Source organism: Ziziphus jujuba, chromosome 3, assembly GCF_031755915.1.
Source record: "Ziziphus jujuba cultivar Dongzao chromosome 3, ASM3175591v1".
NCBI lineage: Eukaryota > Viridiplantae > Streptophyta > Magnoliopsida > Rosales > Rhamnaceae > Ziziphus > Ziziphus jujuba.
The window spans coordinates 32851744-32861802 of NC_083381.1; the positions used below are offsets into that span (position 1 = coordinate 32851744).

Consider the following 10059-nt stretch of genomic DNA (forward strand, 5'->3'; position numbering starts at 1 on the left):
TATTATGATTTAATTGTATTTGTTACGCATGAGCAAGATGTTTTCATTAATTAATTGTATTTGGATTTTAATATTAGTTTTGGGCATGATTTGATTTTAAAATGTTTCAAGGAAAATATTGGTTTAAATTGGTGGTTTCAAATTTTATAATTATGCCCGTGGAACATTATTTGATGGACTTTGTGATACTAGAAAAATTATTTGTATATTGTTATCGGTGGATTTGTATCGAAGATGTTAAAGAAAAATGTTGGAGGTTGAGTTCGAAAAATGGTATAATTCCCACGGTGAATTTTGGAAAAATTACGTATCTTTTTATAATAAAATTTGGTTATTTATTTTAGACGCACTCATACAGTACTGGTGTTTTGTACTGTATATGTGGATGAGAGCAAAAGTTATAATGTCTCCCATGAGTTGCCATTGGACTGAGGGCAGGCAAGTCTTATGTAATGCGCATCAGCCGCCCCCCTCCATGGCCGGGATGACAGTTTTAGCAGCGGCGCTGTCGGGACGCCGAAGCGACCATATGCAAGTTTCTCTCTTTAACCCCTCCCCCGCCAGACGGTGCTCATGACGCTGGGTATCGGAAGACATCACTGGTATATGGTGTGGTGCGTCAAGTATAAATTTTCAGATAGGAATTTCAAACCCTAAAGTGTTCTAAAATTATTTATTATATTTTATTACATTTTATTTATATTTGGGTCATTCAATTATTATTTATTAAATTAACAATTCCTCGATTTTGGGGCATACGAATAACGGGTTTTGCGAAAATGTTTTAAAAGGGGAACCTTTCCAACGGAGTGAATAGTGAGGGTTTTGAGAGAAAATATTATTTTCAATGAATTGTCATTTATTTATTTATTTAATTGTTTGGTATTGATTAATTAAATTCCTTTTATTTTCATATTATTAATATTAAAATTTTTACAGTAGATAGGGTCACTCACTGAGATGATTAGCATCTCATATTTTTAAATTCCGTTCTCTTAGGTGCAAGGGATAATAGACGTTCTTCCGGAGCAAACCCAATCCCCATCGCTGTCATAGTTCGAGAAGTTATCTTGTCTTCATTTATTTGAATTGTAATATTTCTTTCATCCTTGTTGTATACTGTCTTGGATATTTATGTATTAATTATGCACTAATTTACTGTTATTCATTTGGAGTGCTATAAATATGTGGAATCATATTGTAGTAATGTGGGAGGAATAAGGAGAAAAATATAGAAGTGTGTTTTCAGTGCAGGAAATTTGTGGTAAGTCCATCCCTTAGGGGAGGTTCTGCCGGATTTTCCATTAGAGGGTCCGGTAGGGTTTCCCTGGGATCAAGGCTTGTCTAGGGTTCCGGTAAGGAATTTTGGACGGGTTCTGACAGTCTAGATGATAGAACCCTATACTTTTCTTTCCATTTATGATCTCTAACAACAAAATCCCAAAGCTAAAGACATATATATATATATATATATATATATCAGACTTCGCTGAGAATAGACCATCTACGGCTTACTCAGGTGCCATGTTACCACCGTAAAACATCATTGACAACCGTATCATTTAGATGAAAGGTTCAAGCATCGAAATTTCAAGAGATACTTACTATGTTCCAACCATTCTCTTTGCATTCCCTTCACTTTGATCTCCATTAAAAGTTACTAGCCATTCCAAAGTCTGAAATTTTTTGATTCGTTTCATCATCAAGTAAAACATTATTGGCTTTGTGATCTCTATATATGATCCTTAATCTCAAATCTTGATGGAGATATAGAAGCCCCCCTGCAATTCCACAGAGGATGAGTTTAACAGTTTATTTTCTGTTTGATTTGGAAAGAGCCTTGCTCAAATTAATCCATGCCTAATTTGAATTCTCATATTTTAAACCACATTAAGAAGTTCCATGCTTTAAAAAAAATTGCAAAATTATTCGACTTAAACTTGTGAGGATTGTGAGAAAAAGAAACCGAAAATTAAGAAGTCTAGGCTTTTATTGGGCATGTATTCATAAACCAACATTTTGTCTTCTCTGTGAAAGCAATAACCAAGAAGCTTCACTGGATTTCGGTGTTGAAGTTTCATAATCAGAATTACTTCATTTTTGAATTCGTTCTGTCCTTGTCATGAACTCCTAGAAAGCCTCTTCACAGAAATTCCCTGCCCATTTTCTAGTGTGCCCCGAAAATATATTTCTAGAAGGTTATATTATGATACATATGAACTAAGATTAGTGTTGTTTTTCACAGTTCTGTTAGCAAGTTGTGAAATTACCTTGTAAACAGGTTCAAAGCTGCCTTCCTCGAGCTTGTTACCACTTGAAAAGTTGCTAGTTGCCTTAATAATCTTATCTAGGTTAAAGAATAGCACCTCCATGTTCTCCGTTTCATCTTCATTGTTCTGATTCTTTAGTCTTTCACTGGTACCTGAATAGTCTAATGCAAAACAAGGTAATTTCAAAAAAAAAAAAAAAAAAGATGCTTTTCAAGATTAAGAAATGAAAAAGAGCATAGATTGATAAGTTTGGATTAAATACATAAAATTGATTTAACATGAAACTAAATATCAAATTCCAATTTCATAATCATGAAAGCATGAATCTAATCCTTTTTGTTTTTTTTTTTTTTAATCAACAAATTAAGATCACTTCTTAGAAAACTATATGTCTACAATAAATCTTTATGCAAGTGAACCAAATATTATATTTTTGTCAGGCTTTCCTGCTAAATATTATATTTTTGCAGACATCAAAGGTGAACTATTCCTACTGGATTTCTACTGATAAGAATAACCTCAGTTCTTGTTAATGGTTTTTCCAGGTTACCTAAAACAAAAGGGAGCAGGATATTCACATACAACATATTGGTGCAAAAACAGCAACTTTTTGAAGGATGTCATGCATCAATGCACTGCAGTTACTAGCAACTCAAATGCACAGCACAACTGGGACGTTTTGGAATTCTATAATTTAATATGGTTCTGGTAAACAAATGTTTTGAAAAGCTGTTCAAACTTACCTCCTAAGCCTTTCCTTGCTCTGACTTCGCAAATATAATGAGCAAGCAAGAACATCCCACATACCATAAAAACGACAGCCAAAACCTCTACAACCATCTTCACGTTACGCTCACCATTTGCACTTTTATATTTGACATTGTCACAGAATAAAAATGTGTCAATATACCATCACAGTTTTAAAAAGAACCTATAATGAAGAAAGTTTTTTTCATTCTAACGAAAACAAAATCTATGCAAAAGATATGGGAAATAAGCAGATAATTAAATGAGAGCTTGCCTAATTCTGAAGCGTGCATTCGAAAATATAGATCTTGCCCACCATCTTGAAACTCTAATATCAATCAAGTCCCCAAATCACATGGCACAGCCACTACGGCCTCCACTGATATTAGTATTCGTATAAGCCGTATAAGAACAATTGCTCAGGCATCTAGCTTTGCATTCCTCAAGATTAAAACTTACATTCACCCAAGAATATATAGTATCTGACACTTCCAAGCCTTGAAACTTGACAAATCCATCTGAATCTTTGTGCAGACAATTCAATGGTTTGTTTCGTACACATCCTTTGAACCATTCCATGAAGTTTCCTTAAGGCTTGATGAAAATACCTCCCAACTTTGAGTCCTTAAATTCCAAGCATAGTGATGCTTGATATAACCATTGGTTTCATTCACAACTATTTTTGACTTTGCAGATTCATTTTTGAGGTAAAAAATTTAGTAAACTACATGTTTGTTCCAAATAAATTCATAGTTTAATAAAGGGTTGGGTTTTAACTCTGATGGACTACTATATCGAAGACCATTTTGTCAGAACCCGTCTAAAATTCATCATCGGAACCCTAGACAAGGCCTGATCCCAGGGAAACCTTATCAGACCTTCCAATGGAAAATCCAGCAGAACTTCCCCTATGGGTTGGACTTACCAAAAATTTTCTGCACTGAAAACACACTTCTATATAGATCCCCTTATTCCTCGCACATTATTTCAATTTAATTCCACAAATGGCAGCACTTCGAAAACAAATTAAATAAAAGGCATATAGTGGAATTAATTTAGTAAATAACCAATTAAAATATACCATCATAGATTCTTGTCCACCCACACCACCCACTTAGTGCTACACATGTCAAATACACTTTAAATATCGTTTTACAAATATGCCAATGCGTAACATAGAAAGAAAGGTAAAACAACATCACATTAACAATAAAAAAAAACTATAACAAACGTTTTAATGATGATGGTATTGATGTAACTTGCCTGAGGGCTATTATATTCCCATACATGTATTAATGTAACTTGCCTGAGGGCTATCTCACCTACCCAGAGGCTACCACTTGTTCGAGGACTATTATACTTGCCCGATGGCTATCTTTCTTGCCTGTAGGCTATGATACTTATCCCAAGGTACCATATGGTAGTAATAATAATAAAAACAATAACAAAATTAAAATTAAAGATCTCATAATAATGTTAATAAAAATAAAAAATAAAAATAATAATCAATAATAACAACTATAATTATAATAATGATAATAATAGAAATTGGAATTACAATAAAAATAATCATTATAAATAATAATAACAATCCTGATAACAGTGACAATAATGATTAAATAAATAGTTAAATACAATTAATAGTAACAAGAATATAATAACATCGATTAAGAATATTAGTAAGAAATTAAATCACAAATAGATAACATAACATAAATACATAAATCATATCTTAAAATCCATAGCATAAAATGAAATATGCACTCTCGCAATAGAGATACGTAAGATACCTTCTAACATGCTACGTGATCCATGATTCCAGCTGTCGCCTGCGCTTTGCTACCAATACAAACCAGGGTGGTTGTCTATATTGGCCATCCGATCCCCTGGACTCGTAGGCAACATGGTTATGAGGCTAGCTCTACATGGACCACATTGGTTCGCCGCCTCCGTATGGTGCGGTATATGCAGTATAATATCAAATAATGCAACATACAAATATATGTATGAACATATAAAAAAAATACTTGATGCACCATACTATATACCATTGGTGCCCGAAGGTACCCAGCATCTTGAGCACCTACTGACAGGAGGTTAAAGAGAGAAACTTGCATGTGGTCGCTTCGGCGTCCCGACAGCGTAACTACTTAAACCATCATCCTGGCCATGGAAGGGGCGGCTTATGGTCAATATTAAATTTGCCTGTCCTCGGTCCGAAGGCAACTCACAAGAGACATTACAACTTGCGCACTTATCATAATGACATACACAGTACAAAACACCGGTATGTGTATGGGTGCATCTTAAAAAAAAGTATAAATTTCATAACATTATAAATATTAAATTTAGATAAAATATAATCCAATTCATATGCTTTTATCAACTACATAAACAATACTAATAAATAATAAATAATCAAATATACGGATATTCTTGATCACAATAATTTAATATAATTATCTTTTTCTTCTCAATCCTTCAATTCAATTTATACCAAAATTTATCATCAAGGCCACATACAATTTTACATACAAGTAAAGATACAGAAATACATTAAAGATATCGCAATACAGTTTATTCTAAGTCATCCATAGATATCTACGTATATATTCGTATATATATATATATATATTTACATTTTCACAGATTTAAATATATATATACAAGGTAAAACCTTTAACAACCAATTTAACAAGCGCAATGTCCAGATACATATGTATAAATACACTTTGATATACATAATCAAAGGCTTCAACAATACATATTTATACATATATATATATACCCACTCACACATATCAATATATATTCACATATCACCATGTATTTATATACATCACCGCACATGTATATATATATATATATAATGCATGTATTTATCAATACTCCCATACACATGTATACAGAAAACACACACACACATATATATATATATATAACATACAATTTAATTTAAATCCCCATTTTTCATATTTAATTTAATAATTTAATCAAAAATAACAACTTCTCAAATAAACATCCATAATTTACAAACAAGATATCAATGCGAAGCTAAGGATATGGAGAATGCAATTCCGACCTTCGATTGGCTTGAAACCGCCGACAGTGGCCGGAATTTTCGTCGGAAGCCGCTGCCGACTTGTCCCCCCGGTACACCATGAATGAGCTTGAATTGGAGAAATTGGAGGTCACCATTAGCTTCAGAGGATCCAAATTAAGGGGAACAGACTGAGAACACAGTCGGAAACGGCGGGAATCCGGTGACCGGACGGGGTACTACCGCCGGCTTCCATAGTAGTTTCCCGGCACGTCAATGGCTTCCCCGGCGACCAGAGCACACTTCGATGACGCTCACATGATGGCCTGCCAGGTGGTGTGGTCGGTGCAGCTTGGGTGCGCCGGAACACGGAGGATTCGGCCGGAGAGAGAGAGACGGCTGCCGCCGCATCCATCACCCGAACTGGGCGCGTCGCCACCTGATCGGCCACCAAATTTGGCAGCCAAGCTCACCGGTGGCTGGGCTTTGCCTATGGTCGGCGCGTCTGAGCAATGGGTGGCCGGAAATGGTGAAGGCCGATGGACCCAAGGGAGAGAAGAAAGAAAGGAGAAGAAAGAAGAAGAAGGTTGGGGGGGGGGGGGGGGTGGCTCCTTTTTTCCCACATGGGGGAAGGGGGGAAAAAAAAAAGAAAAAAAAGAAGAGAAAAAGAAAATAAAAGAAAATAATTAAATAATATTAAAATAATATTATTGTATAAAATAATAATAAAATAATATGGTATTTAATCATGGTTGACATGTGGCATCTCACCGTTGTGACACATGGCTCCCTTTATTAAGTAACATGTGGCACACTGTTCACATATTTAAAAATAATATTAAAATAATACTGTATTTGAAAAATTCTATAGGTCCATAACTTTCAAACCACATGTCCAAATCGGACGTGCTGCTAGTCTATAAACTCGTATCGATGAGTACTTCACAATCATGCATGAGTCAAAGCTCAACTTTGCATGAACAAAAAGTCAACTCCGGCATCCCTTGGATAGTTTGGACCTCAACTTGTTTTGCTCATAACTTCCAAACCGTAGCTCCGTTTTCAACATGCTACTAGTCTATGAACTCGTGACAATGTGTACTTTTTAACGGTACCTTGGTCAATGTGAAATTTCATCAGGAGCAAAAAGTCAACATTTGACCCCTTCTCGGTCAACGACGATCAAACCCGGTCAACCTTGGTCAAATTTGAGAAATTTCCAGTGTACTTTGGGACAGGGTGTTATAATTCCATGGGCCACTCCGACAGTACTTCTTTAAGCCTTTCCACATGATAGATTGGAGATTATAACTGTTACCCCGCAGGCAGTTTCCCGAAGAAGGGTCATCAGGGTTTGTCCATGATACTAGATGCCAATCAAGATCAGTTTTCAAATCCCATCCCAGCTTCATACCTGGTAATAAAGTACCACTAAGATGATCAAAATTCTGCCACAAATAGTTCTGTGAGTTGTCATCTTTCTCATTTCTTAGTACTAAATTTTGAGTATCCAAAAGCTGTAATATTGAATCCTAGATAGATTTAGTTGGACTTGCTGACCAAACAACACTAATCCTTCTAACCTAGAAGGATAAGATGGGTGGTTCTGTTCATCATTGATGTCCTTGAAAAATCATTGATTGAGTTCTGATGCTTAGCCACCCAAACAACAGTTTTGCCTGGAATATTCTTGTACCAAATTCCGACATACCTCCTTTTGGAACTACCAGGACTGAAGAAACCCAGTTCAAATCTTCCATATTTGGAAACTAAGTTGCTGTTCTCACTGATGGACTGAGTTACAGAAATAATGTCAATCGCCATGGATAACTCTGAGAAGAAAGTGATTAGAATGGTACTAAAAAATGTAAAAGAAACAATCCCCGTTTCTTCCTTTGATGGTCGAAGCTTTAACATTTTTTTTAAGCCAAGCAAAGAGTAGATCTTTCATTAATCGAAATTGATACAGCAATGACAATTTTTGTAGCTACAAACTAGTAAATGCAGCAATTCTTACCAGTAAAGAGCATTTCTTGTCAAAAAAGAAACCAAAAAAAGTAGAGAAGATCGTAGGAAGCTTTTCGAATATTTAAGGTTGCTGAAATTTTCTACACAAAACAATGAATGGAAATAGGACTTCCATGTTTGTAAGTGGCGGCAAGAGTTTTGGAACGAGACAAATACTTGAGGAAAGAATATACTCAGTGGAAAGGAGACTCCTATATATTATTAATATTGTTGAAGCTTTAAAATATTTGTAGGACTGGTCTGTTACGTTATGATGTGGTATACCCAGCCCGTCAAATTTCTAGACCTGGTTAATAAATTAAACAAAATTACATTCAGATAACATCCCTCATTTTTCTGTTTTAGTATAAAGAGCATCATATTAGCATAAAACTAGCAAATCTTATACCTATTCACGGAAACCCTTTCATTTTTTCTTTTTAATAATATTTATAGGTAAAGGTCTTTTGAGATATGAAGAGACAGTATTTTCCACCTTATCTATCTTCTGTATGAGATGATACTAATGGCAGGCTTTTTCATGTGACGGGATATTAATGATACACATGGTAAAGCATTATTGGCTGTGTGTAATAAATCAGCCCTTACACCATATGTATTGAAAAATTTCAAGAAATATGACAAGAAAATGTACTACTGACCGTAAATGACTATAGTAGACCTGTAATTACAACCCTTTATCCTATATTAATTAAGAGGTTGAACAAACTGGTTAACATGCACTAAAAAATAACATGACCATTTAGATTTTTTTTTTTATAGTTTTGATCGCACAACTTAGATTGCTTAAATATGAAACAAGACATGTATTGATGACCAAAAGTAACTATAATAGGCCTCTAACTACAAACCTCTATCGAGGGTCTAAAAGAGTTGACAGTAATTTCATTGGTTGAAGAGGATATATATACCATCTTGTTCGTGCAAAATCTGCTGGAACAGTGGCTTTACTTAATGAGAAACCAGGTCGTTTGGGCTGAGGCAAGGCACTTTCACTTGCAAACATCACAGCTACATAAGACATGCTTGGCCTATGTTCAGGGTGCCCTTATGCACACAGCAGACCAATATGAATGCTGCGCAGCACCTCTGGAAGATTGGTTGAGTGCTTAAAGCATGGATTGATACGTTCCAAAGCTCTGCCCTGTTTCCACAATCTTCATGCCTATAACATGTTGACTTTAATTTCTTACCCAGGGTGCTCTGCTTTTAATATCATATTAAAACATCACATATCTTAAGATCTCAAACATATAAGAGGTTGGTCAAGAATGATTTATATAGTATAACATTGGTTTATTATGGTAAGATAAAAATCAAAAACAAATTGGAACTTACTTGTCCAGTAAGGTTTTGACTATGGTCTCTATTTTCCTTTCCACTTAAGATCTCCTACAGCAAAATACCAAAGCTAAAAACATCAGACTTCACTGAGAATAGTCCATCTATGGCATTATTATGCATTGCTTCATTACATTTTAAACAAAAGGGATAAAAAAAACAATGTCCATTTAAGATAAAATGATCAGATGGAAGATGATGTTGAATGTGAAATTTGTTTTTGTTAATTTAATCAAAGTCCAAATGATTAAGACAGACTAAATTGTAAAAGAAAGAGTCATATGTCAATGACATTAACCCTTTTTTCTTTTTAATAATCAGTAAAGGATCTGAAATGACAGTATTTTCCAGCTTATCTATCTTCTGGATGAGATGCAGATTCTTGTAGATGTTTCAACATACAGAAATAAGGACAGAGATGGGGACATAGTGGAGAAGAAGAATTGAAGAAGAACTATTTGTTTAGTTAGAATTTAGAACAGACTAGTGTTATTGGTTTAAGTCTGATTTGGCTTTTCTATGTGATATGGTACTACTGATACACATGGTAAAACATTATTGGCCGTGTGTACTGAATCGGCCCTTACACCATGTGTATTGAAAATTTTCTAGAAATATGAGCAGGAAATATAT

General features: G+C 34.8%; 1 protein-coding gene across 1 annotated transcript; it reads right to left on the reverse strand.

The window, feature by feature from the left end:
- Nucleotides 1–1604: 1604 nt before the first annotated feature.
- Nucleotides 1605–7881, reverse strand: LOC107430672 (G-type lectin S-receptor-like serine/threonine-protein kinase At4g27290). The gene is made up of 5 exons (XM_060815462.1): nt 7641–7881; nt 7330–7552; nt 3014–3135; nt 2271–2422; nt 1605–1676 (listed from the first exon to the last, which is right to left on the reverse strand). The coding sequence occupies exons 1-5, from the start codon at nt 7879–7881 to the stop codon at nt 1605–1607; spliced, it is 810 nt and encodes a 269-aa protein (XP_060671445.1).
- Between the last annotated feature and the right edge of the window lie 2178 nt (nt 7882–10059).